A 27,890-nucleotide genomic window follows, 5' to 3' on the forward strand; every position below is an offset into this window, starting at 1 on the left:
TAGGGAAATATAGGGACAGGTGGGAATGTGGTAGGAATATGGGATTAGTGTAGGATTAGTATAAATGGGTGGTTGATGGTCAGCACAGACTCGGTGGGCCGAAGGGCCTGTTTCAGTGCTGTATCTCTAAACCAAACCAAACCAAGAAAAGCTCAAGAGTTCTCATGATGTCCTGGCCAACATTCCTCCCTCAACCAACATGGCCAAAGCAAATGAACTTAGGCCATTCATTCATTTGAAGGAACCTTGCTGAGCTCAAACTGATTGCCACGTTTGGTAGCCCAACAGTGGTTGCACTTCAAAAGTAATGCATTGGCTGTGAATTGCTTTGGGACGCTCTGAGAACATGATGAGGTGCCGGTCACGCTAAGGAAGTTTTACTGAACATTTTTGAACAGTAAGGATTTAGAGAAGAGTTGCGTTAAACTGTTGAGTTTCAAAACAAACTAAGTTTGCAACAGCTTGAAAAGAAAGGCTAGAGGCTGTTAGAATTTGGAGAATGAGTCATAAAGCCCGATCCTTGACACTCTTACCCATAATGATTGGGAACAAGTGAGCAACTCTCTCATCTCAGAGGGTCTCAGCAAACATTCACACTATAAGTGGTTAGAATGTTCCTTTCTGTTCAGCTTTGCATGAAGCTGACTTCATAAGGATAGTCAGACCTGCTGCTCTGCTCACCGGATCTTCTGGACAGGAGGAGAGGAAAGGAACTCAGGTTGATATTTCTATCTACACTACTGTGGGCACTGCTTGGGGATTATATCTACACTGTTGTGGGCACTGCCCAGAGTTGTGTTCTACACTGCTGTGAGCACAGCTTGGGGATTGCATCGACACTGTTGTGCCTGGGGATTGTATCTACAGTGCTGTGGGCACTGCCCAGAGTTGGGTTCTACACTGCTGTGGGCCCTACCAGGGGTTTGTATCTACACTGTTGTGGGCACTGCTTGGGGATTGTATCTACACTGTTGTGGGCACTGCTTGGGGATTGTATCTACAGTGTTGTGGGCACTGCCTGGGGATTGTATCTACACGGCTGTAGGCATTATCTGGGGATTGTATCTACACTGTTGTGGGCCATACCAGGGGATTGTATCTACACTGTTGTGGGCACTGCTTGGGGATTGTATCTACACTGCTGTGGGCACTGCCTGGGGATTGTATCTACACTGTTGTGGGCCCTATCAGGGGATTGTATCTACACTGTTGTGGGCATTGCTTGGGGATTTTATCTACACTGTTGTGGGCACTGCCTGGGGATTGTATCTACACTGTTGTGGGCACTGCTTGGGGCTTGTATCTACACTGTTGTGGGCACTGCCTGGGGATTGTATCTACACTGCTGTGGGCACTGCTCGGAGATTGTATCTACACTGTTGTGGGCACTGCATGGGGATTGTATCTACACGGCTGTAGGCACTGCCCGGTGTATCTACACTGCTGTAGGCACTGCCTGGGGATTGTATCTACACTGCTGTAGGCACTGCTCGGAGATTGTATCTACACTGTTGTGGGCACTGCATGGGGATTGTATCTACACGGCTGTAGGCACTGCCCGGTGTATCTACACTGCTGTAGGCACTGCCTGGGGATTGTATCTACACTGCTGTAGGCACTGCCTGGGGATTGTATCTACACTGCTGTGGGCACTGCTCGGAGATTGTATCTACACTGCTGTAGGCACTGCCTGGGATTGTATCTACACTGCTGTGGGCACTGCTCGGAGATTGTATCTACACTGCTGTGGGCACTGCTCGGAGATTGTATCTACACTGCTGTGGGCACTGCCTGGGAGTGTATCTACACTGCTGTGGGCACTGCCTGGGATTGTATCTACACTGCTGTGGGCACTGCCTGGGATTATATCTACACTGCTGTGGGCACTGCCTGGGATTGTATCTACACTGCTGTGGGCACTGCCTGGGATTGTATCTACACTGCTGTGGGCACTGCCTGGGATTATATCTACACTGCTGTGGGCACTGCCTGGGAGTGTATCTACACTGCTGTGGGCACTGCCTGGGATTGTATCTACACTGCTGTGGGCACTGCCTGGGATTATATCTACACTGCTGTGGGCACTGCCTGGGATTATATCTACACTGCTGTGGGCACTGCCTGGGATTATATCTACACTGCTGTGGGCACTGCCTGGGATTGTATCTACACTGCTGTGGGCACTGCCTGGGATTGTATCTACACTGCTGTGGGCACTGCCTGGGATTATATCTACACTACTGTGGGCACTGCCTGGGATTGTATCTACACTGCTGTGGGCACTGCCTGGGATTCTATCTACACTGCTGTGGGCACTGCTTGGAGTTTGTATCTGCATACCTATGGACCGTGAGCCTAGGGCTTGTATCTACATTGTTGCAGGCAGTGTATCCAGTTTTGTCTTTTCCACAGCAGAAAAGTCCCTCAGTTTGCTTTATTACTACAAAAGCAAAATTCTGCACTTGCTGGAAATCTTAAAAAATAGAAAATGCTGGAAACACTCAGCAGGTCAAGCTGTCCTAGAGGACTAGTACACTGGTGTCTGGTTTCTGAGGCTTTCATGTGTCCCAAGCACCTATCTCCCATGCTGAGTTGTATTAATGCACACCAATCTGATCAGTGCTTCAACGCTGCCTGAGTGAACTCTGGAGATGAATATGCTGTCACCAAAATAAGGAGCGACACCACAACCAGCTGGCCCTGTGGTAAAATTTGGCATTTGCTGGTGCACGAAGAGTTAAATAGAAAACCAGTTTCATTGGGTTGACAATGTTTCAGTCATTATTTTCACAGAAAGGTGCTCTGTTCTTCAACAATACCATACGTTGTCAGTGAAATCTATTCTGTGCATGTGTCTGGACCTTAGCAGTGTGAAAAGTTAATCATTGACTGAGCTATTCCAACAGCTCTGGGTGGATCAGATGTGATTCACAGGTCTCTGTGCAATTTCCTGATTTAGATACACACTCAAGTGTAAAACCGGTTCTCACTATACTGGTTTGCCTGCTTTATGTTTCTCCAAAACCTGAGCAGTCTGATTCACTGCAAAGTCATAAGCAACACCCCGTCAACGTGAAACTATAAGTAGGAACCCTAGAGCTGTAGTCGGAGAAAAGGAGAGCCAGGAAATTACAGCAAGAGTGTGCCTGGAACACCAAAGCAGTGTGATTTGGGAGCACTGAGCCCAAAATAGAAGCACCATTCACCTTGACACAACTTACCAAACACAGCAGTCAACGCTGAAAACAGGTTAGTGATTTTAAAGATTTTAATGATGTTTCCATTTGATTTGGTAGCATTTCATTGGCATAGCTTGATGTTTACGTATTAATATTAAAATGCAAGGCCATGATGACATCCTTCCAGATATGATGGACCTATCTTTCAACACCCAGCGCTAGCCCAAGTCTGTATCTTGCAGCAAATGAATCCACTTACACATGAAATGCTTGGCTCCACATACCTAGACAATGGTAAGAAACAGTTAACAGCCCAATGATGTGACAGAGATTTCAATAAATTGTGGATGCATGTGAAAATGTCACAAAATACGAACCATGAGAAGCAACCGGCAGCACAATTCCATCCTACCAAACTTGGGTAGTGCCTGAACAGCATGCTGTAGAATACTAAGGTGAAGTTCTGGTGGGAGAAATTCCAGGTGATGAATTAAGAGCACCACATAATCTCAACCTTCAAGGCTATCTTCTACATTCAAACCAGATAACCAATGACATAGGGCCAATTAATGATCTGGTGTCCAATTCAACAACTAACATCTGCATGGATAAGTAATTACTCATATGGAAGATAAATACTGCGGATGCTAGGAAATGGCAACACAACATTTATAGAGCGTATTTAACATAGAAAAATATCCCAAGGTTTCTCACAGGAGTGTAAATGGACAGAAATTAGCACCAAGCCAAAAAGGAGCTTTTAGAATGGATGACAAAAAAATTTGGTTAAAGAGGCATGCTTTAAGAAGGAACTTCTTACAGGAAGAGAGGGGGGTACAGAAGTTTAGAGAGTGAATTCCATTTCTAGGGGACTACGTGGCAAAATAGCTGCCAATGATGGGGTGATGGTGTTGCCAGACCGGGAGCCATTGTCCGTCAGTGAGCACAGGGGTGATGAGTGAATTTTACGGTGCGATTTTTATAAGGAGAGTTTCCAGTTTTCAAAGGGTGCAAGGTGGGAGGCCAGCCAGGACAGCATTGGAATAGTTGAAGTAACAAAGGCATGGAGGAGGGTTCCAGCAGCAGCTGGGCTAATGCCGGGGACGAGATATTTGGAGGACATGCTGGCTCATCCAGTACTAGATGTCAGACAAGTAGCGTGACAAACCAGGGGCAGTCAATGGGTTGAGAGAGGCAGTGGTGAGGTACAACTGGGTGTTGTCAGTGTACATGTGGAATCTGATGTCATGAAGTTAGCCAAGCATAGATTCATGGGGAACTCCAGAGGTAGTAGCCTCTCTGAGCCAAATATAGGGCCAGTCTGTGCTGAAATGCAGACAGTTTTGCACTATGGCTCATGTTGGCTAAAAAAGCAAGGCCACGGTGACATCCTTCCAGACACAGGGCTGTCCAGATGCCCTGACTGGATTATTATAAATTATTAATGAATCTACCATGTGATTTCCAGGTCAACTGGAGTTAGAAGGGGGGGATAAATGACCAAGAATATAATTCAGTCTCCATTTTCAAGTTATACATTCTGTCCTTATTTTTGAATTTATAAAGTCCTATGTCCATATCTATAATGGAGACTGCCTATGATAATTGTCAAGAGTGTGATGGAATATTCAGTACTGGGAGGATGGGTACACTTGAAGCTCAACACCATCTAGGACAGCAGTTGACTTGGTTGGTGACACTGTCCTAAAGAAAAAAGGAACTCTTGCATTTATATAGCACCTTTCATGACCTCAGGACATCTGAAAGTGCTTTACGACCAAGGAAATACTTTTGAAGTGTAGTCACTGTTGTAATATACAAAACACGGTAACCAATTTGCACACGGCAAGCTCCCACAGGCAGCAACGCAATAATGGCCAGGTAATCTATTTTTGTGATGTTGGTTGAGGGATAAATATTGGCCAGGACACCCAGGATAACTCCCTCAGTCTTTGTAAACTTATCACACTGTAATTACACCCTCAACAAATTCAAGGCACCACAGCACAAAGCAACACTGTCTAGAGAGTGTGATTACAGGATTCTTGATTGTTCTTATGTGAGCAATGCTGGCAGCGATACTGAATGAATTACATTACATGTCCAAGTCAGCATGGTGTGTCAAATGGTGCCATGGGGTCTTTTACATCCATCTTGGAGAGAAGACGGAGTCTTAGTTTAATGTCTCATCCGACAGTCCGGCACCCCCTTAGTATTGCTTAGATTTTGTGCTCGAGTCCCTGGAGTTGGACCACAATCTTCTGCCTCAGAGGCAAGAGTGCTACCAACTGAGCCACAAATCCTGGACTTGATATCTATCCCCTCCACCCCCAGCGCACTGTAGCTGCAGTATGTATAATCTACAGAATGCAGCGTAGCAACTCAAAGATTACCTAACAGCAACTCCCGCTCTGCGACTTCTACCACATACAAGGACAAGAGCAGCAGAGTCATGGGAACACCAATACTTCCAAGGTACACACCATGCTGACTTGGACATGTAATGAAATTCATTCAGTATCACTGGGTCAATATCTGCCAGCACTGCTCACATAAGATCAACAATCCTGTAATCACATCCTCTAGACAGTGCTGCTCTGTGCTGTGGTGCCCCGAATTTGTTGAGGACGTAATTACAGTGTGACAAGTTTACATAGGCAGTTTCCAGTATAAATGTGGACATAAGAATTTATAACAAAAAAGTTGACAGGTGTACACAAAATTAATCTTTTAATATATTGTATATATTCTAGTAAATATATACATATATATCACACACACATTAAACTGTCTACTTTTTTTCTCTGTCTCTCCTGTTTCTCTCACATATTCTTTTCTTTTGGGTGGGTGGTGATGAGTGACATGGTATGGTAAAGTTGCTTTGGATAAAGGAGCCGACAACAGCTAAGCAAAGATACTATCTATCTCTCGCTCTACATTTCTCTCAATCTTGCTGAGGTTTTTATACAATAACTAGGCTGTTTTGTATACATATATACACGTATATTGAGTTCAGCAAACACAGGGGTGATGGTTGAGTGGCATAGGAAAGAGGCGGCAGAGTTTTGGATAAGCTCAAGTTTATGAAGGGTCGACAATGATAGTCCTTGGAATAGTCAAGTCAGGATTCGACAAAAGGATAGATGAGTGTTTCAGCAGTCGACGAGCTGAGATAGGGGAAGATATGGGTGATATTACAGACTTGTGTGTAGGCAGTCTTCAATATGGAGAGGATATGAGGTCGGAAACAGAGATTAATGTCAAAAAATTGCCAAGATTATGAACAGTCTGGCTCAGCCTGAGACAGTGGACAGGGGGAGGAATGGAATTGGTGGATAGGAAACTGATTTTGTGACACAGCGCATGTTATTTAATCACATAGTCAATGCATGTTAACGAATCACACAGCACGTTACATAAATGTATTGTCAGTGCATCGTACTTTAAAATAGTGGGCACTTTTCATAACACCAGTCAATGCATGACAGTGTGCATTTTGACTACAGAATGTGGATTATATGGGGAACTGGGTGGTGGAGCGTGCTAGTCACTGGCCTTTCACCTATGGGTCCTGGGTAAATACATCCGAGACCGAAGGGTGAAAGTCTCATTTGTCTAGTCCATGTTAGGATACCATGTGAACTAAGTTCCGCCAGTCGGTTCCAGGCAATTCAAGCAGTACTAATTGGATGATTGGTGCGGGAAATAAAAAAAAGTGATGATGTAGCATACACCCTTCTTAGGCTGTGGTTGAGACATGTTGCTGGCATAAAGTATAGCTTTACTCTGCATCTAGCTGTACTGAATCTGACTTAGTGACTTTTTGGTCGGAGACTGCTTTGCACTATAACTAAGCAGTATTTTCCCACAGGACAGTATAGAGGGAACTTTACTCTATATTTAACATCTGATCTGGGACTGCTTGATGAGAGATTTTAGACAGAGATTTACTCTATATCTAACCTGTGCTGTACCTGCCCTGTGAGCGTTTGATGGGACAGTGTAGAGTAGGGTTGTCCAACCTTTTCGAGCGGAAGGCCACATTACGACTTTTGCTCAGCCCGGGTTGGGGGTGGTGGTGGGGTGGCGGGGGTGGTGAACAAATTTTGAAAGATAAAGGCACTAAAAGTTTATCTTATTAATAATAAAAACAACAAACGTGCATTTTTGTGAAGAAGCTTTAAATGAGGAGACTAATTTATTGACTTACTTTCTCGTCACTGTATTGAAAACTGATTTAGTGACATACCTGGCATAGTTTGTGCTTGCATAAGTGGTAAATGTCTGCCCGCACACTTAATGTAGCAATGCAGAGTATTCTGGATAGATATTCATCTGTCAGCAGTGATCTTGATCTCTCTCTGTCACTGTCTCTCTCTCTCTGTGTTCCTCCCCTCTGTTGTTTCCCCCTCTCTATCGTCCTCGCTGTTTTCCCCCCATCTCCCCCTTTCTGTTTTGCCCCTCCCCTCTGTTTTTCTCCCCTCCCTCTTCGTTTCCCCCCATTCTCTCCCTCTCGCTGTTTCCCCCCTCCCTCTCTGTCTCCTTCTCTCTCTGCTGCCCCCTCTCTCTTTGACAGTTGCACTGAGCGGGAGTGCTCAGCACAGCAGCTTTGTGCTCAGTCAGTTTGTTTAAAAACTGAGTTTCACAGCTCAGCTGCTGAAGCAGGGATGCCCTTCCCAATGTCAGACAGATTCGGGGTTTTCCGGCAGGCTTTTTAAAAAAAAAGTTGGAAAACCCCGAATCTGTCAAAGTTGGGAAGTGCGTTCCTGCGTAAGCAGCTGAGCCGTGAAACCTAGCACGATGCTTTTAAAAAGGCTGCTCTGCAAGAGGAAGACAATGGGACACTTCCCATCTCCAGTCATGGAGCGCTAGGGCGGATGAGGAACAGCCCCGGGCCGGATGGAAACCTCTGGCGGGCTGGATCCTGACCCGCGGGCCATATGTTGGACAACCCTGGTGTAGAGGAAGCTTTACTCTGCATCTAACCCACGCTGTTCTTGCCCTCGGAGTGTTTGATGGGACAGTGCAGAAGGAGCTTTACTCTGGCCTAGTGTTTCTTCCTGGGATGCAACCCCGACATTAGACCCATAAATGTGCCCAATGTTGCACCCACTTTACTGTTGTCAAGTTATTACCAGAAATCTGCCCAAACTCATCCGAATACACCCAATCTCAAAATGGGCAGAAATCAGCGTAAACAATCAGGGCCGAAGGAAACAACAAACCCACGTCATATTTTTAAGTACGAAAATTTAATTTTGAATTCATTCAACTATCATTCATGCACATCAGACACAGCATGTTTAAGAACCTACAATCCTGGAAGCTTTAATGTGATTTACACTTTTCCATAAAAAATCCATTCAAGAAACAGAAAACAGAGGTCTCAGTGAGGATAAATTTTTTAAACAGCACTCAAAACTTGCCATTAGAAGAGCAGAAAAATGACCAATTCCCGCTGCACCTGAACATAGAGACCACCTCCCCATCCCCAGATCAAGTGCAATTGGAGATATTCCCGTTTGAGAATTAGGGATGTGACCAGTTTTTTGGGGGGAGGCATAGAGGGTCTGATATTTCATTTCTGGAGTTGCAACTACCTGCTCTAATCTTCCTGAGGTAAATGGGAACCACTTCCAGTATCCACTGCACTGCACAGGACCAGACATATACTGTGTCAGATGACAGGACCTGCCAGGTTGCAAGGGCAAGTCACTAAACAATTAGAGAAATAAGCATTGCATAGATGCCCCACTGTACTGTGAGTGGAGGCTGAAAACAACGTGACTGCAACCCCCATGCCATTGAATTTCAAATGGATTGATCTGGGGAGGTACTCATCTTAGGTCACGAGTTTGCCACAGAAAGGGAGCGTAAAAACGAAACAAGGGTTGGCCACAGCCCCTCTCATGCACTGGTCTCAAAAGGGATGTGGGCAGAAACCTTGCAGTAAGCTTACTCAGGCTTTCTGCAGGGGGGTGGGGGGTAGAGCGAGGACCAGCAGGGCAAAAGAGGAAAGTATAAAAAACAACCATCCTCACCCAATAGATCCCAGGTACAGAACCACATAAAGCGGAACACTCCCCGAGTTGTACCTCTCACATCCCTTGTGTTCTGCAGAGTGGAGCAGAGGGACAGTTTGGATTTCATGAAGCAGCTTTTCTCTGATCTCATGACTGTTCAGGATAGATGACGATTCCCAAACAGCTGAGTAGCAAGTAAAGCACGCTCCACAGCATCGGCACTGCACAGCTTCAGTTCGAGGTGTCAGCATCAGCTTCAGTGCAGACTCACCGCTTCAGCATCTACTCCTTTGTAAGTGCAAAGGACTACTATCAGCCAGTTGGGAATCTGAAGTGAACGGCTCTGGATTTACTGACTTTTGCAGGTTGGTTAGTGTGGCTGTTTTCATTCTTTGATTTGTTGGAAATGTTCTACAGTCTTAAGAAAATGTTGGCACAGTATGTCCTTTGGTATTTGAAAGTTTGTATTTTTTATTGTAGTCCTTTAGTATGTCTGATGTTCTGCAGTGCTGGTGTGTGGGGGTGGGTTGTATTTCTTTATCTGAAAGATAGAGTGTTGCAGTATTATTGTGTTTAGTGTTATATTGAAGAAGGGACAAGGCTACAGTCTGGGGCACGTCAAAATAGGTTTAGCTTGCTCAGCCCATTCTCTATTCACTTCTGTTTTGTAAGTTATCTCGTGTGTCATAGGCACCTGTTGGGGAGGGCTGGAAGGATTCACAGTGACATAAATTGCAATCAATTACCTGGAAATGAGGCCAAACAATAAAGAAAATGGTAAGAGGTTAAAGATCGATAGTCAAAATGCTTAGCCCTGGTCTGATCAGATCCAGCCATTTCCACTAACACAGATCTGGTGATGGAAATTTCGGGAGCTGCTGGCAAACAGCAACGGTTTTAGAGCCTGAATGTCATTCAGTGTATCATTCTACCCTAGGTCAGTGCACGCTATACCTTGGCTGGTGCTACTGGTATTGTATGTTTATCTGGTTGATACATTTAAAGGGAAGCTAGATACACACTAGAAGGAGAAAGGAACAGAAGGTTATGCTGATAGGTTGAGATAAAGAGGGGTGGGAGGAGGCTTGTGTAGAACATAAACGTTTGTCAGCTTGGACAGGTTGAGTTGAATGGCCTATCTCTGTAATTTACCGTCTTCATCATCTAGACAGAAATCATAAGCTCCACTGGTTTACTCCCACATGCGGATGAGTTGTGAGATCCCAGCTATGTCTGAAGGTACCAGACTGCCAGTATGCACAGGCCACGGAGGATGAGTCACACATTCCTTCCCATCCTGACATCAACACCATTTCCTGCCCCTCTGTTGCCGTATAGCAGTTTCACCCCAGGGACTGTCCATCCAAAGTGACGACACACTGAACTGACACGAGCCATGTAACGTTTGAGGGTACCAACTGCCCGACTTCCAACACCTGGTGAAGTACCTTAAATACGCCCAGTGATAGTGATAAACAACAATGCAGTCTCTGAAGCATACACCATCTGTGACAGCCTCATTAATATCAGCCATGTGCAACATGGTCACTTTCCTGAAATAAATATTAACTGCGTGACATCGCAGAAAATGTTGGAAATTCGCAGCAGGTGAGGCTGCATCAGGAAAGAGGAACTGGGTTAACAATTCGGATGAGACCCTCCGTTATAAGGGTTTACACACATAACACTTCCTCTCCCTTTCAGATGCTGAATGATCTGTTTATTTTGTACTTTCATTTCAGATTCTCATTATTCAGTTCTTTTCATCGCTGCTACTCAAAAATATAAATCATTCCACATATTCTTGCAGTATAGCAAGATTAACATAGATAGTACAGTTTTCCAGTTACCAGCTACAAATTCGTTCCCAGTCAAAGACACTGCAAGTCTACTGATCTTCCAGAATGATCAGGCACTGATAACATGCAGTGTGCTAACCATCAAAAGTCAGCCACAGTGGACACAAGCACACACAAACCCAAATACAATGAAAGCTGCACACATGTTGTAAAGAACAGATACCAGGGAGCCACTACAAACCTTAAATTTAGTATCAGTACTCAAAGCAATTATTTAACTACTGCCTCTCCACTTCGCTTCCCACCTTTAAGACATTCCTTAAAACCTACCTCTTTGACCAAACTTTTGGTCATCCAACCTAATATCTTCTTTCGTTGCTCAGTGCCATACTTTGTTTTATAATGCTCTGATAAATTGCCTTTGGATGTTTTATTACGTTAAAGGTGATTATATATATATATATATATATTTATATATATATATATGTATGTTAGCTCCAAAACTTAAGAAAAAAACATTTATGCAGCACCTCTGGCATCCTCATGACATGCCAAAGTGCTTCACAAGCAATGAAATACTTTTGAAGTGGGAGAAAATTTGTGCACAGCAAGATCCCACAATCAGCATAGAGTCATCTATGGAACAGAAGGAGGCCATACGGCCCATTGAGTCAATGCCAGCTCTCCATGGAGCTATGCAGTCAGTCCCACTCCATGGCTGGATCCCCGCAGCCCTGCAAGTCTATTTCTCTCAGGTGGTCACGCAACTTCTGCTTGAAGTCATTGATCATCTCCGCTTCCACCACCCTTGTGGGCAGTGAGTTCCAGGTCATTACCAGCCGCTGCGTAATAAATGTGCTCCCTCATATTCTCCCTGCATTTTTTGCTCAATACTTTCAATCTGTGTCTCCTAGTCCAAGTACTACTTGTTAATGGGAACAGTTTTTCTTTGCCTAACTTATCTAACACTGTCATAATTTTGTACATTTCTATTAAATCTTCCCCCAATCTCCTTTGTCCGAAGGAGAACAAAGCCAGCCTTTCCAACCTAACCTTGTAACTAAAATCCTCCATCCCTGGAACCATTCTGGTAAATCTCCTCTGCAGCCTCTCAAGGACCCTCACATCCTTCCTGAATTGTGGTGACCAGAATTGGATGCAATGCTCCAGTTGGGCTCTATCCAGAGCTTTATAAAGGTTCAGTATAACCTCCTTGCTTTTGTACTCAATGCTTCTATCTATAAAGCCCAAGATCCCATATGCTTTACTAGCCACTCTCTCAATATACCCTGCCACCTTCAAAGGATCTATGCACATGCACCCCCCCCACCCGGTCCCTCTGTTCCTGCACGCTCTTTAGAACTGTGCCATTAAGTATATATTGCCTCTCCCTATTCCCTTTGACAAAATGCATCACCTCACAGTTGTCAGTATTAAATTTCATCTGCCACCTCTCTACCCATCCTGCTATGTCCTGTTGCAGGCGGTTCATATCATCCTCATTGTTTGCCCTACCTCCAAGTTTGGTGTCGTCCGTAAAACTGTTTTCTGGCCTTAAGCCAATTTTGTATCCAATTGGACACTAACCCTCCGATTCTATGAGCCTCCATTTTCTTAACCAGCCTTTTATGAGGTAGCTTATCAAATGCTTTCTTAAAATACATATAAACATCAACCGCATTCCCTTCATCAACTTTCTCAATAATTCATCAAAAAATTCAATTAGATTAGTCAAGCATGACTGCCCTTTGCAAATCCATGCTGACTATCCTTGATTAACTCGAACCTCTCCAAGTGTCCATGGATATTTTCCCTGATTAACGTTTCTAAAACCTTACAAACCACTGATGTTAAACTAATTAGCCTGTAGTTGCTAAGTCTGTCCTTACACCTTTCTTGAATAAGGGTGTCATATTTGCCACTCTCCAATCCTCTGACACCTCCCCTGATTGGAAGATTATGGCAAGCCCTTCCACCACCTCCATCCCCACTTCCTTTAGCAACCTGGGATGCAAGTCATCCAGACCAGGTGACTTATCTACCCTAAGCATAGCCAGCCTTTATAGTATCTCCCCCTTTCAATTTTTATCCTATCCATTGCCTCGACTCTCTCTGCTTCTACTGATATTTTGTCAACCTCCATTTCCTTAATGAACACTGATACAAAGCACTCATTAAGTATATTAGCCTTTCCCAGTGCCTCTAAGCATATATTAGCCTCTGTTCCTCAGAGGCCCCACTCCTTCTCTTACTACTCGCTTATTATTTACATGCCGGTAGAAGATCTTGGAGTTCCCTTTTATGCTGACTGCCAGTCTATTTTCATATTCCCTCTTGGCCAGTCTTATTTTCCTCTTCACCACCCCTCTCAACTTTGTTATATGGCCTGGTTCTCACTTGATGAGTTTACCTGACATGCATCATACACCCTCTTTTTGTGTTTCATCATCTCTATCCCCCTCATCAACCAAGGAGCCCTATTCTTAGTTCCCTACCTTTCACCTTTTTGCAATGACAACTACTTGCATTTCTATACCTCATTTAACATAGGGAAAAATGTTCCAAGGCACTTCCCAGAAGAGTATTCAGACAAAAAAATCTTGATAGCGAAAGGAGGCGATCTTAGGAGGCAAAGGCTAAAAGCCTGGTCAAAACAGGCAGGTTTTAAGGAGGACTTTAAAAGACGGGAGGGAGGCCGAGAGTTTTAGGGAGGGAATTCCAACATGTAGGGCCCAGACGGCTGAAAGCATGGCTGTGAGTGTTGGGCAAAGGGATTGGGAGATGTCTAAGGGGTGTGAGTTGGAGCAACACTGTGTTCTTGTCAGGTTGAGGGTTGGAGAAGGTTATAGAGATAGGCAGCGGCAAATTCATGGAGGGCTTTGAAAATGAGGATGAGAAATTAAAATAGGAGGCATTGGGGATTCTGGGAGCCAATGTAGGTCAGTAAGAAGGGTGATAGGTGAATGGATCTCTGTGTAGGTTAGGCTACAGCATAGTTTTGGATCAGCTGAGAAGTATGAAAGATGGGAGACTGGTCAGGAGTGCACTGGAATAACTGGGTCTGGAATTGACAAAAACATGGATGAAGGTTTCAGTGGCAGATGGGATAAGGCAGGGCTGAGGCTAGCGATAATAGAGGGGTGGAAGTGGGTGAATTTAGTAATGGAGAGGATATAATGTCAGAAGCTCAGCTGAGTGACTAATGCAACAACCTGGTTCAGCCTGAAAGAAGACTTACATTTATATAGCACCTTTCATGACCACCAGACGTCTCAAAGTGCGTTACAGCCAATGAAGTACTTTTGAAGTGTAGTCACTGCTGTAATGCAGGAAATGTGGCAGCAAGTATGCATACAGCAAACACTCAAACAGCACTGTGATAATGACCAGATAATCTGTGTTTCATTTTGTTGATTGAGAGATAAATATTGGCCGGGACATTGGGGATAACTCCCCTGCTCTGCTTCAAAATAGTTCCATGGGATCTTTTATTACCACCCAAGCAAGCAGATAGGGCATCGGTTTAAAGTCTCATCCGAAAGATGGTACCTCTGACAGTGTGTCAGCCTTGATTTTTATGACTCAGAGGCAACAGTGATACCAACTGAGCCACAGCTGACACTAGCTAAGGAAGAGAGTGGAATTGGTGGCAAGGGAACAGTGTTTGTAATGAGATGAGGGGAGTTTGGGAGGGGGGAAGGGAGCAGGCTGAGAAGGGAGTCCAAAGGGAATGGCTTCATCCTTCCTATATTCTTCCTATTGTTTAACAATGAGCTAAATTATAATAACTCACTCCTAGGTATCTGCATCCCAATTAAATTTGTACCTGTAATTTACTCTTCTGTATCTATAAGTCCCAGGTGTTCATTTCTGGGCACCACATGTTAGGAAGGACATCGAGGATCTAGAGAGGGTGCAGAAGAAATTTGCTAGAATGGTAACAGTAACATGGTAAGAAGCTGGGGCTATTCTCCTTAGAGCAGAGGAGGTTGAGAGGTAATTTTTCAAAAATCATGAACAGTTTTGGTGGAGTAAGTAATCAGAGAAGACACCTTTAAGGTGTTTGTGTCACCTTAGGTACTCTTGCCAATGAAACAATTTTTACAGTGAGTTGATGATCTGGAATGAAAATTCAATAGTAACTTTCAAAAGGGAATTGGATAAATAGTTGAAGGGAAAATTTTTCAAAGCTATGGGGAAAGAGTGGGGGAACGAGACTAATTGAATAGCTCTACCAAAGAGTCAGTAGAGGCACAATGTATTGTGAAGGAATCTGGCCATAACGAGGGGTTATTTTCCTATGAATGAAGGACTAAAAAAATTAAAAAAGGATTCATCTTCCTAAAAGGTTAAAACAGTTCATGGACATGCCTCTGTGTTAAAAAGCTTGCCTCATCTTAGAACTATAAAGGCAGCTTCTGATGACAGGGATCGGCTCCTAATGGTCACAAACCTCAACACACAGTAAAACATTGATAACATGGTTTCACAAACAATCACAAAAGCTACCACAGTGTAATAGTTAATAAGATGGTTTTATGGTGATAACCCAAAACCACAGCCAACTGAATTTTTGACAAAGCTAACCAAATCCAAAAACTGAATTATAATTTTGATGACTAATGAAAGATTGACCATCACAAGACTCGCAGTTTGGCCTTTCTTAGAAATCAAACAGGCCCGGCCTTACCTAGAAATTAATAGTTATACAACCTCTCTTAGGAATCAAACAGGATGAACCTTCCTGCAAAATTAACAGTTACATAGCCTTATGTGGGAAATAAAGGGGGACAAACTTACTTGAAGTTGAGGGAACACTCCTACACGTAAGAAATTAATTATGCAACTTAAAAACTGTATAGATATTGGAAGCACACATTGGATTTTTAGATTCATTGGACTCGCTCCAATGTCCCTCATGGTAAAAGTATGACTGTTGGAGTGAGGTGATGATAACTCTCCCCCTAACTAGGACAGAGGTATCTCGCTAACTCTATAGTCTTCTACTCAGGGATTTAAGGTAAATGTTACTTTAATAATTGGATCCTCTACTAGAAACAAGATTGTACTTTCTAACTTTTTCTAGAACTATTAATGTTGTGATTGACTGTATCACCAACTGTGAATTACATGTTCGGTTCTTTAAATTTTTAAAATATAATTTAGAAATTATATTGTCTCACATAGTCTTCTGTATCATTAACTTGTGAACCCATCTCTGTACACTCTTTGGTGGGGTGGTACATTACTGAGGAGATATTCCTGGACCCTCATAATACCTGGGTTATTATAATCTGGTTGAAACTTGTTAAAAAGTCTGTCTGGAATACTGTAATATTCTCAGCCAGTCCCTTTCCTTTAGGGAGAGTTAGATCAGTCCTGCATACCCATTCAAGTGCCATTGGGATCTGTCTTTCTCAATCTTAAATTGAGAGTGATCATCTGAGAAGTACACCTGATCCAGGATAGCCTCAAAAAGGAGCTAGGATTATAATCTGCTACAGTATGATATATATAAACCATTTGATCCTTTTGATAAAATTAACACCAGCATCTCACTCCTGCAGTTCGGCTATTCTCAGTGTAGCTGCAGAGTTCATCTCCTTGTCCTGGAATATAATTCTGGTTTCATGGACGAATGAACAGCAGTTGAATCTGATGTCCCAAAAGAGGCTTTGATCTCACTTAATTTTATCCCGCAACAAAGAACATCAGTATGGAGAGCTGCTTACGCTTCTCTTGTGCAATTGTCTCATTCCACCTGAAAAGTTTGATGGTGTGTAGCACGAAAAACACTACAGACTTGGGACTGGCATCTGAAGCGAGTCTACAAGAGTTGCACTCTATACTAGAGCCAAGGGAATATTTTGCATCCCAGTTATAGAGAAGCAGCTCTTGGGCTAACATTAAGTCGAGCAGGGTGTGAAAGGAGAAAGAGAAATTATTTTTTGTGTTTGAGCTCTGCGTAGATTTAACTCCAGAGTTACGAACTGTAGTCTCACTTGCTCTCATGAAAACTCAATTGGCAAGTGCACTGCCTGATACATAACTGAAAACATACAGACTGGGAAAGACCCAGGTCAAAGGCCTGATCTGTGCTGTTTTCAGCCATGGTGATGGGAGGAGTGCTACAAATGCCAAGGGTGGGGAAATAAAATCAGACACAGGGTTTCAGCTCCTGATTCTACCCGTGGCTCTTGCTGGAAAGGACACGTGTGCAGGCAGCATTGGATTTCCTATGATCTCTTCTATAGTTTAAGAAAAGTCTGCAGACCTTGCCTGTCGAGAACAAAGACCAAAGAACAGTACTGCACAGGAACAGGCCATTCGGCCCTCCAAGCCTGCGCCGATCTTGATGCCTGCCTAAACAAACACCTTCTGCACTTCCGGGGCCCATATCCCTCTATTCCCTTCCTATTCATGTATTTGTCAAGATGTCTCTTAAACGTCGCTATCGTATCTGCTTCCACCACCTCCCCTGGCAGCAAGTTCCAGGCACTCACCACCCTCTGTGTAAAAAAAACTTGCCTTGCACATCCCTTCTAAACTTTGCCCCTCGCACCTTAAACCCATGTCCCCTAATAACTGACTCTTCCACCCTGGGAAAAAGCTTCTGACTATCCACTCTGTCCATGCCACTCATAACTTTGTAAACCTCTATCATGTCGCCCCTCCACCTCCGTCGTTCGAGTGAAAACAATCCGAGTTTATCCAACCTCTCCTCATAGCTAATGCCCTCCAGACCAGGCAACATCCTGGTAAACCTCTTCTGTACCCTCTCCAAAACCTCCACGTCCTTCTGGTAGTGTGGCGACCAGAATTGCACGCAATATTCTAAGTGTGGCCTAACTAAGGTTCTGTACAGCTGCAACATGACTTGCCAATTTTTATACTCTATGCCCCAACCGATGAAGGCAAGCATGCCGTATGCCTTCTTGACTACCTTATCCACCTGCGTTGCCGCATTGTGACCTGTGGACCTGTACGCCCAGATATCTCTGCCTGTCAATACTCCTAAGGGTTCTGCCATTTACTGTATACTTCCCACCTGCATTAGACCTTCCAAAATGCATTACCTCACATTTGTCTGGATTAAACTCCATCTGCCATTTCTCCGCCCAAGTCTCCAACCGATCTATATCCTGCTGTATCCTCTGACAATCCTCATCATTATCCACAACTCCACCAACCTTTGCGTCATCCGCAAACTTACTAATCAGACCAGCTACATTTTCCTCCAAATCATTTATATATACTACAAAGAGCAAAGGTCCCAGCATTGATCCCTACGGAACACCACTAGTCACATTCCTCCATTCAGAAAAACACCCATCCACTGATACCCTCTGTCTTCTATGACCGAGCCAGTTCTGTACCCATCTTGCCAGCTCACCTCTGATCCCGTGTGACTTCACCTTTTGTACCAGTCTGCCATGCGGGACCTTGTCAAAGGCTTTACTAAAGTCCATATAGATAACTGCCCTTCCTTCATCAATCATCGAGGCCCACATGTGAAAAGTGGAACCGCATATGGCCCAGCAAGGAGTCAGCACCTTCAGGAAAGGGGGTCAGACACATGCTTATCTTCAATTCATGTTGGTTTTACTCATTAATCAGCATGCCTCGTCAGAACAAATCACATATTTAAGAATTCTCTTTTCATTTCTGCAGGATTGAGCCACTAGGAGCCAACTTGTCCACTCCGCCAGGCTACCTACTGTCTTTCCAAAGCCTTTTTGACAGTAATTAAACCTTCAAAGCCTGCAGGAGAAAGCTGTGGAGTGATCAGAAGATGTCTGTCAAAATGCCCATTTACCTCAAAACTGGGTCTCCAAAAAAGAGCAAGAAGGTGAAACTGCGGGATGTGCTGTCAGCAGACATGATCAGCCGACCACTCGGGGATTTTCGACACAGATCGCACATAGGCAAGAGCGGAGAGAGTGACACCTTTGGTGACATGTCTTTCCTCCAGGGTCAGCGTGACCTTCTGTCAACATTGAGTACGTCAAAAGACTCAGAGGGCAGGGCGCCTCCTAAACCCCCTCGACTACACCTAGAAGAATCCGAAGATCCAACTGCTGCATCTGTCGATCCCATGTCGGCCACTTCCAAAGCTACAAATAATCAGCCAACTGTTCATTCAACCACACTCCAACACAACCCACCAGCAGGCTTAGAGGAAGCATTGCTCTGTGACAATCAGACAGTCAATGAGGACCAGCAACAAAGTGAAGACTTAGAAGACCAGCAGTGCCCAAGCAAGACAACGGTGTACGAGTCTCCGTTAGATCCAGCAGAATCCATGTTTTCATTTAAGGTGGATTTGGGACCTTCAATACTGGAAGATATCCTCAAAGTTATGGATGATCACAAATCCTAAGACTTCACACGAGTAAAGTTGTAATATAACTGCTAGACAATGGTAGTAAATTACAAAGTTTTTGTACATTATACAATAGCATATTATTGTATATGTATAAAAATAGTGCCAACTTGCCTTAGGCAGGCTATAGGCACCCTAGCCACCTGGTCAGCAAAGGCAACAAAAGTGGTTTATTAATGAGTATTTACTAATAAGCAAGGCTGGCAAATTGTAATTAGACCTACAACAATATCAGAAATATATGAAACAAAACATGGTCACATCAATTCTCAACAGGTCTCCAATAAAAAGGGCTAAAAGGGGACCTTGTATCTCGCAGAACGAGTGGCTTCTTAGTATGGTATGCTGCTCGAGGCTCTTCTGCAGCGAGGTTTACAAAGCTTCTAGAACTAGCAGAAACATTTTTAGCACATTCTGATGCACATCTGCTGCTCCTCTATTTCCTGTACCCAGCTGTAAAGATGGACAGGTCATTATTCCTAAACTTCTGGGAATTACCAAGAGGAAATGCAGGAGAGTAGGTGGGGAACTTCACCCTCCAATTTTCTCCTCCTTCCATTTGAATCCATTTGCTGATGTCATGGCCAAGATAGCAACATAGGAACAGGAGTGGGCCATTCAGTCCTGTGAGCCTGTTCCACTATTCAATTAGATCACGGCTAATCTGTATCATAACTCCATCTCCCAGCCTTAATTTCATAACCCTTAATACCCTGCGTAACAAAAGTCTGTCAATCTCAGTTTTGAAATTTTGACTGGACCTATAGCCTCAACAGCTTTTACTGGGGGTGGGCGGGGGAAGTTCCAGATTTCCACTAACATTTGTGTGAAGAAATACTTCCTGACATCACCCCTGAATGACCGAGCTATAATTTAAGTTTATGGCCCCTTTTTCTGGACTCCCTCACCAGATAGTTTCTCTCTGCCAATCCTTTCAAATCATCTTAAAATACCTCAGAATAGATCACCACTTCATGTTCTGTACTCAAGTCCAGTCTATGCAACCTGTCCTCATAACTGAACCCTTTCAGCCCCTTTTAAATTGAGCATTTTGATTTTTTGGGGGGAAAGCCACATTTTGCCATTAGCTGGTACAGTGCATGGAGTAGCAACACATTGTGTTTGTGCATCAACAACACTGTGCCACCCTGGGAAAAAGAACTGATTGTTGCTAACATAAGACCTTCTTATTTGCATGATGATGCAATTACATATGAACAAAAGGAGGCCATTCATTTCTCAAATCTGTTCCACCATTCAATTAGATCATGGCTGATCTGTATCTCATCCCCGTTCACCCACTGTTAGGCCATATTCCTTGACAACCTTACATTGATCTGAGTCTTGAAAACTTAAATTATCCAGCATCCACAGCCTTTTGGGCGAGCATGTTCCACATTTTTATCAACCTTCATATGAGCAGTTGCTTCCTAATGACACTCCCGAATGGGCTTGCTCTAATTTTAAGATGGTGCCCCTTTGATCTGGATTAGGAGCATAGGAATTACTCGACTAAAAAGACCAAGGTCCATCTAGTTTGCCTCTTACCATCCTGTTAGTCACATTATACAGTCACAGTGGAGTAGTTGACCAATCGGCGAAATCAATCTCTACCAATTAGTCTGCAACTGACCCAGACATGGGGTGAGGAAAATCCTTGTGGTAGAGAACTTTGGAAACTATAGGTCAAAAGTCATCTGTTGTTACTCTTACAAGGTGTCATGTACTGTATTCCAAAATATTATTTTCTGAAACAAATCCAGCTAATCTGTCTGTTTCCACCATCTCCCTTGGAAGCTTGTGAAATGTTTCTGCAAATTAGTTATAAATTTACCCCCTTCAAGTGTAGACCCTTCCTCTGGTTCTACTCTTCTGCACAAGATGGAACAGCTGGTCATGCTCTGCATTTATCTACATCTTTTAGTATTGTACAAACAGCAATCATATCGCCTCTTAATCTTACACTGAGAACATGGCCAATTTACACAATCCAACCCCTCCAGCCCCTCAGACATTCTGGTTGCTCTTTTCCGTATCCTTTCAATAGCTGCAATATCCTTTCTATGCTGCGATGACAGAACTGTGCACAGTATTCAAATGTGATCAGATCAAAGATTTGAAAAGTGGCAGGATTACCTCACTACTTCAGCTCAATATTTTTAATACATCCCAACACCGAGCTCCTGGATTTTTTTTTGATCCCATGTGAAGCACTATGCATTTCTCTACATTGATTTTAATCTGGCACCTGCTTGCCCAATTACCCAAATACATTTACCTCCTCTACAGTTTATCATGTTCAGCTTTGGTAACTACCACCTTTATTAGCTTTGTATTATCTGCAAGTTTAGCCATTGTGCTGGTGACTCCTAACTCTGGATCATTTATAGATATTAAACAAAAGAGGTCCCAAAACAGATCCCTGTGACATTCCCCCAGCAGAGGAAACTGCTTCTCTGTATTTACCCCATCGAATCCTTTTATCATTTTAAATCTAAATTAACTGTCCACAAAAAGCAGGACAAATCCAATCTGGCCAATTACTGCCCCATCAGTCTACTCTCGATCATCAGCAAAGTATTGGAAGGTGTCATCAACAGTGCTATCAAGCTCCACCTAAATTGCAATAACCTGCTTATAGATGTTCAGTTTGGGTTCCACCAGCGCCCACTGGCTCCTGACCTCATTACAGCCTTGGTCCAAATATGGACAAAAGAGCAGAACTCAAGAGGGGAAGTGAGAGTGATTGCCCTGGACATCAAGGCAGCATTTGACCAAATATGGCATCAAGGAGCCCTAGCCAAACTGAAGTCAATGGGAATCAAGGGGAAAACTCTCCAATGGTTGGAGTTATACCTACCACAAAGGAAGATAGTTGTGGTTGTTGGAGGTCAATCATCTCAGCCCCAGGACATTGCTGCAGGAGTTTTTCAGCGTAGTGTCCTAGGCCCAACCATCTTCAGCTGCTTCATCAATGACCTTCCCTCCATCATAAGGCCAGAGTGGGGATGTTCGCTGATGATTGCACAGATACTGAAGTTGTCCGTGTCCATATGCAGCAAGACCTGAACAACGTTCAGGCTTGGGCTGATAAGTAGCAAGTAACATTTTCACCACACAAGTGCCAGGCAATGATCATCTCCAACAAGAGAGAATCTAACCATCTCCCCTTGACATTCAATGGTATTATCATTATTGAATTCCCCCACTATGAACATCCTGGGGGTCACCTTTGACCAGTAACTGAACTGGAGCAGCCACATAAATACTGTGGCTGCAAGAGCAGGTCAAAGAATGGGAATTCTATAGCGAGTAACTCACCTCGACTCCCCAAAGCCTGTCCACCATCGACAAGGCACAAGTCAGGAGTGTGATGGAATACTCTCCACTTGCCTGGATGAGTGCAGCTCCAACAACACTCGAAGCTCAACACTATCCAGGACAAAGCAGCCCACTTGATCAGTACCCCATCCAGCACCTTAAACATTCACCCCCTCCACCACTGATGCACAGTGGCAGCAGTGTGTACCATCTGCAAGATGCACTGCAGCAACTCACCACACCTTCTTCGACAGCACCTTCCAAACCCACGACCTCTTTCACCTAGAAGTACAAGGACAGCAGACACATGGGAAAACCACCACCTGCAAGTTCCTCTCCAAGTCGAACACCATCCTGAATTGGAAATACATCCCGGTTCCTTCACTGTCGCTGGGTCAAAATCCTAGCACTCCCTCCCCAACAGCACTGTGGGTGTACCCGCACCAGATGGACTGCAGTGGTTCAAGAAGGCAGCTCACCACCACCTTCTCAAGGGAAATTAGGGATGGACAAGAAATGCTGGCCTTGCCAGTGACGCCTACATCCCATGAAAGAATATCAAAAAAAACTTGCGAAGGGGAGGCTCAACACCGGGTGATTTATAGGCAGACACAAACCATATACTTCACATGAGTGACAGAGCTCACACTTCTATACAATACTCTTGAGTATCCACAATTAGCTGAATCTTAGAAATGTCACATTAAGACTGGTGGCCAAGTGCAAGTATTCTAGATGATAGCACACCACACTTTTGACACTAAGATTTTTATAAAAAGAGAAAATAAATTGCATTATATAGCACTTTTGATGACCTCAGGGTATCCCAAAGTGCTTTACAACAAATGAATTACTTTTGAAATGTAGTCGCTGTTGTACGGTTGTACTGAATAGCACTTGGTGGTGATAAGAGGGAGTAATTTGAAGGAAATAAATTATGAACATTGTACAAGAAGCAATTTCTCTTGTAGTGCAATATGCCTTGTGTGAGACTTTTGTCATTACAACAGCGAGCACAAGATGAATTCCCTGTGTTTTCTTACAAAATCAACAGCATTTTGTTCACAAAACTGAAGCCCATAGGATTAAAGGAGCAGTGGTGTGTGGAAATAAAACTGGCTAAGGGACAGAAAGCAGAGAGTAGTGGTGAACAGTTGTTTTTCAGACCACAGGAGGTATATAGTGGTGTCCCGCAGGGATCGGCATTCGGACCACTGCTCATTTTCATGCACAATATACAGGCTATTACTTCAAACTTGGCAGTGGCTCAAAACTTGAAAATGTAGTAAACATTGAGGAGGATAGCAGCAGACTTCAGGAGGACATAGTGTGCTAAAATAGGCTGAAATGGACTGAAATTTATGCAGAGAAGTGTGAAGTGATACATTTTGGTTGGAAGAATGAGCAAAGGCAATGTAAACTAAATGGTACAATGTTCAAGGTGTGCAAGACACGTGGGGGCTTAAGTACAGATATCTTTGAAGGTGCCAGCACAAGTTGAGAAGGCTGTAAAAAAAGTTGTATGGGATCCTTGGCTTTATAAATAGAGATATAGAGTACAAAAGCAAGCAAATCACACTCAGCTTTTATAAATCACTGGTAAGACCTCAGCTAGTTACTGTGGCCAATTCTCGGCACCACACTTTAGGAAGGATGGCAAAGCCTCAGAGAAGATGCAGAGGAGATTGACTAGAATGTTACCAGGGATGAGGTACTTCAGTTACATGAAGAGACTGGAGAAGCTGGGATTGCTCTCCTTCGAACAGAAAAGGTTAGGGGGATATTAAAACAGACATTCAAAATCTTGAAGGATTTGAAAAGAGTAAAGAAAGAAAAACTGTTTCCAGTGGTAGACGGCTGGTAACCAGTGGTCATAGATTGAAGGTAAGTGGCAAAAGAGGCAAAGGTGAGATGGGAGATTTATTATATGCAGGGAGTTATGATGATCTGGAAGGCACCGCCTGAAAGAGTGGTGGAAGCAAGCTCAGTGTAACTATCAAAAGGGAATTGGATAAATACTTGAGACGAGAGAAAATTGCAAGGCTGTGGGGAAAGAACAGGGGAATGGGACTAATTAGATAGCTCGTTCAAAGAGCCGGTTCCGGTACGATGGGCCGAACAGTCTCTTTCTGCATTATAATAGTTTAGGATTCTATCTAATATTCAAAAAGACAAGCAGGACAACATAAACAGTTTCTTCTACCTCATAAATTTTGTGTAAAGGTTAATGTTGATTCACAATAGGACAGGTGCAAGAATATTGGCTTCCTCTGGGTTCCCCAAACAAAACCTTATTGTAGTATTTGAAATATTTATTCCTCTTCTGTTTGAAGTAGTGTATAAGTTACATTTTAATGTATGGTTGCCACTACGATAAAAGACTGCATTCATGTGTAAGGCACTATCTGTATCTGGAGACTATACGAATTTTCATGAAGTTATAATTCAATACAATTTGTTTCATAGACACAACTGCACTTTGTAATTTACAACGAATATAGATTTACATCTATGAAGCCTCACTAGCAACCTGTTTGGTCCACTCCCTGAATAACTAAAAGGAAACTAGAAAGGGCGAAGATGCCACACCCCCTTTATAATGTCACCCCAATATATTTTACATTACGCATATGCACAAAAATAAGGTCAACACCAAAGAGAAGGCACATATATAATAAACAATTGGAAGGTTTGTACTCATAGTGGTTTTGGAATGAGGAAGATTCATCACAAGGAGTGAAAATGAATGCAAGCGTTTAACATGGCCTCCAGTAGCAGTTCAAAATCCAATGAGGGAGCCAGTATTCTTAAAACTAGCAGGTCAAAAGCATTTACAACCCAAACAAGGTGGAATTGAAAAGGAAAGCATGAAAGGAAGCCATCATTATCTTAATTATTGAGAAACCTTAAATGAAGGGTGAAAGCCCACACTGTAAGACTGATGTTAAGATGGTTCGAGAGAAAAGACATGTTATATCAGGAGACAGTGATGAAGAAGTATCACACTGGTGTTTTAGGACAATGAGAGGACTCAGGGAGATCCATGGAAAGAACGTTAAGATTAGGATAAGTCAATGAGACTAATAAGAAAATGTCTATTTTAGAATCAAACCAGGTTTTGCAAGGTCTCACAGGCTGGACACATAAATTTGGTATCTTATAAATAGAGGTCATATGGATCCAATTTGTAAAACCACTAGAGTACCCATTCCCAATGACATAATCGATAGTCTCACAAAGGATTGGAAAATAGAAATGCCAAGTCGGTACTGCATAGAAGCAGGTTATAACTAGGTTAAGGCATGTTGTTGGGACAAGTGCAGAGAAAGCTTTTGCTCTCCACGCGGTCAGTGAAATGCTAGAGCTGAAAGAACTTGATGCCAACATGCCTGTTTCAAACTGGAGGGGTTCAAATTCCTCCATTCCCCAATGATTGCATCCCTCACCTTAAAGGGAAAGTCCAGACTAAAATATTGAAAGGCAATGAAAACAATACTGGCTCACCAGCCAACATCACTAGATAATAATCAGAAATGGGAGCGCTGGCTGATACTCCCATCTCCCTCAATGATCTGGATGTCAAGGCATATGGAGCAAAGGCAGCTAAATGGAGTTGTGGTATTGATCAGCCAAGATCTAACTAAATCGGGGAGCAGGCTTCTTGGGGCAGAATGACCTACTCCTGTTCTTTCGGTTGGGACACAGAGACCAATTAAAGGCTCCTTTAAGGATTCCTTGTCTTTGCTATTTCTGGTACAGAAAAGCTTACTGAGCTGGTCGGTTTGTGAGTAATGATGCTCATTTATAACTACACTTTCTCTTCAACAAACACACAAATTACGTTCATACAATATGACCCACACAAAAAGGGAAAGCAGAAACTGAACGGGGTCAGGGTCCAGAATATAAATAGGATATTCAGAATTCAGATAAGGGTTTAATTAGTAAAATACTGCAGATGTTGGAAATCTGAAATCAAAACAGTGAACGTTTCATGTCGATAACCTTTCACGATGAAACGTTAAATCTTGTTTCTCTCTCCCACAGATGCTGCCAGACCAGCTGGGTATTTCCAGCATTTTCTCTTTTTATTTAAGGGCTTATTAGTATTGTTTTTCTGGCTGTGTATTTCTGCCACATAATGGCAGTAGCACAAAAAATGTACTTGTATTAAATTTTTATTTCGAGAAATGTAGGACTTAACACACAATAAGAGAGGACATTTTTTTCTCTTGATGGAAGTTACTGACAGCTCTCCGGTACCTGATCCAAGCAGCTTCTCATATGCGAGCTGACACAGCGAACGGCTGGGATGCTATTTAAGCACAGCAGTATGTCACAGCGGAGTCCAGTGCTGTTCTCATTCAACACATGCAACTTCCCGCAAGGGTCACTGCACAGCGACCTGGGCCAGGAAACTGCCTGATTTCGACCTTCTCCAACCCAGGGGACTTGCAGGTCAACTCCAACAGTCTAGCAGAGATCTGCTAATTCAGTATGGTCCAAGAAGCAAACATGGGATGTTCTGGCTTGCACAGCTCAGTATTAATCAATGCACTATGTCCGCCCATTATGCCCACGGAGCAAGTAGACCGTGTCTTCAGAAAGAACTGTAAGAGCTACAGGATGTGTAGATTCCCATGGCTTTGAGAGCGAAGTTTAGCTCTTTCCTATGCTTGTGACTCGACTTCTGTGAGCTGCCACTCAATAAGATGAGCAATGGCCAACAGTCTATTATAGTTGTAAATAGTGCGGTCATTGTAACAAAAGATTTTTCCAGAGTCTTTCATGTATTTAACTGGTATGTTTCTCTTCTTAGTGAGTTTGTGATGTTCAGCTATTTATTCATAACAAAAAGCCACTTTGTTTCAGAAATGAACTCAAGTACCAAAATGTAACTTGGGTCTGTTTCTAATGGCGGCTATCTATTTTACTTATAGATGCATCAATCTACAGGTGGGTCCACCAGACAACAACTCAGTGCAAGCGCTTAGATTGCAGTAAAGAACAGTGTGAAATCTTTACACCATGCCCACTTAAACTGCATAAAACACCCAGTGGCTTCCTTATTGATTCAGCCCATCCAACATGGCTTTATCTGAAGAGAGCAGTGAAGCACTTCTGTTTAACCGCCTGTTACTGCCAGTGGTAGGTGCGATTTGAGGTTAGAGTATCATGTAAGTGA

The 27,890-nt window shown here is 43.3% G+C and overlaps 2 protein-coding genes across 4 annotated transcripts in view; one reads left to right on the top strand and one right to left on the bottom strand.

Annotated features, from left to right (window-relative positions):
- The window catches only part of dnajc17 (DnaJ (Hsp40) homolog, subfamily C, member 17), a 197,614-nt gene that overhangs the window by 26,804 nt on the left and 142,920 nt on the right, over positions 1-27,890 (bottom strand). Inside the window, exons 11-12 of one of the 2 annotated variants that reach the window (XM_068039658.1) lie at positions 3,557-3,642; positions 3,292-3,463 (exon numbers count right to left, since the gene is read on the bottom strand). The exons of the other annotated variant lie outside the window; for it this stretch is intronic. Coding sequence (XP_067895759.1) covers positions 3,385-3,463; positions 3,557-3,642 — 165 coding nt within the window. The 3' untranslated portion in view covers positions 3,292-3,384. Of the gene's footprint in view, positions 1-3,291; positions 3,464-3,556; positions 3,643-27,890 lie in introns of those variants that run through there. 2 annotated transcript variants of the gene reach the window in all.
- On the top strand, positions 2,959-27,845 carry LOC137373969 (cdc42 effector protein 2-like). Of its 2 annotated transcripts, XM_068039662.1 has the most exons (3): positions 2,959-3,249; positions 18,673-19,318; positions 27,646-27,845. In XM_068039662.1, the coding sequence occupies exons 2-3, from the start codon at positions 18,794-18,796 to the stop codon at positions 27,697-27,699; spliced, it is 579 nt and encodes a 192-aa protein (XP_067895763.1). In that variant the 5' UTR covers positions 2,959-3,249; positions 18,673-18,793; the 3' UTR covers positions 27,700-27,845. The 2 variants fall into 2 exon arrangements, with proteins under 2 accessions (XP_067895763.1, XP_067895762.1); XM_068039661.1 differs by lacking the exon at positions 27,646-27,845 and having other exon boundaries at positions 18,673-23,729.

The sequence above is a fragment of the Heterodontus francisci genome, chromosome 9 (genome assembly GCF_036365525.1).
Source record: "Heterodontus francisci isolate sHetFra1 chromosome 9, sHetFra1.hap1, whole genome shotgun sequence".
Classification (NCBI taxonomy): domain Eukaryota; kingdom Metazoa; phylum Chordata; class Chondrichthyes; order Heterodontiformes; family Heterodontidae; genus Heterodontus; species Heterodontus francisci.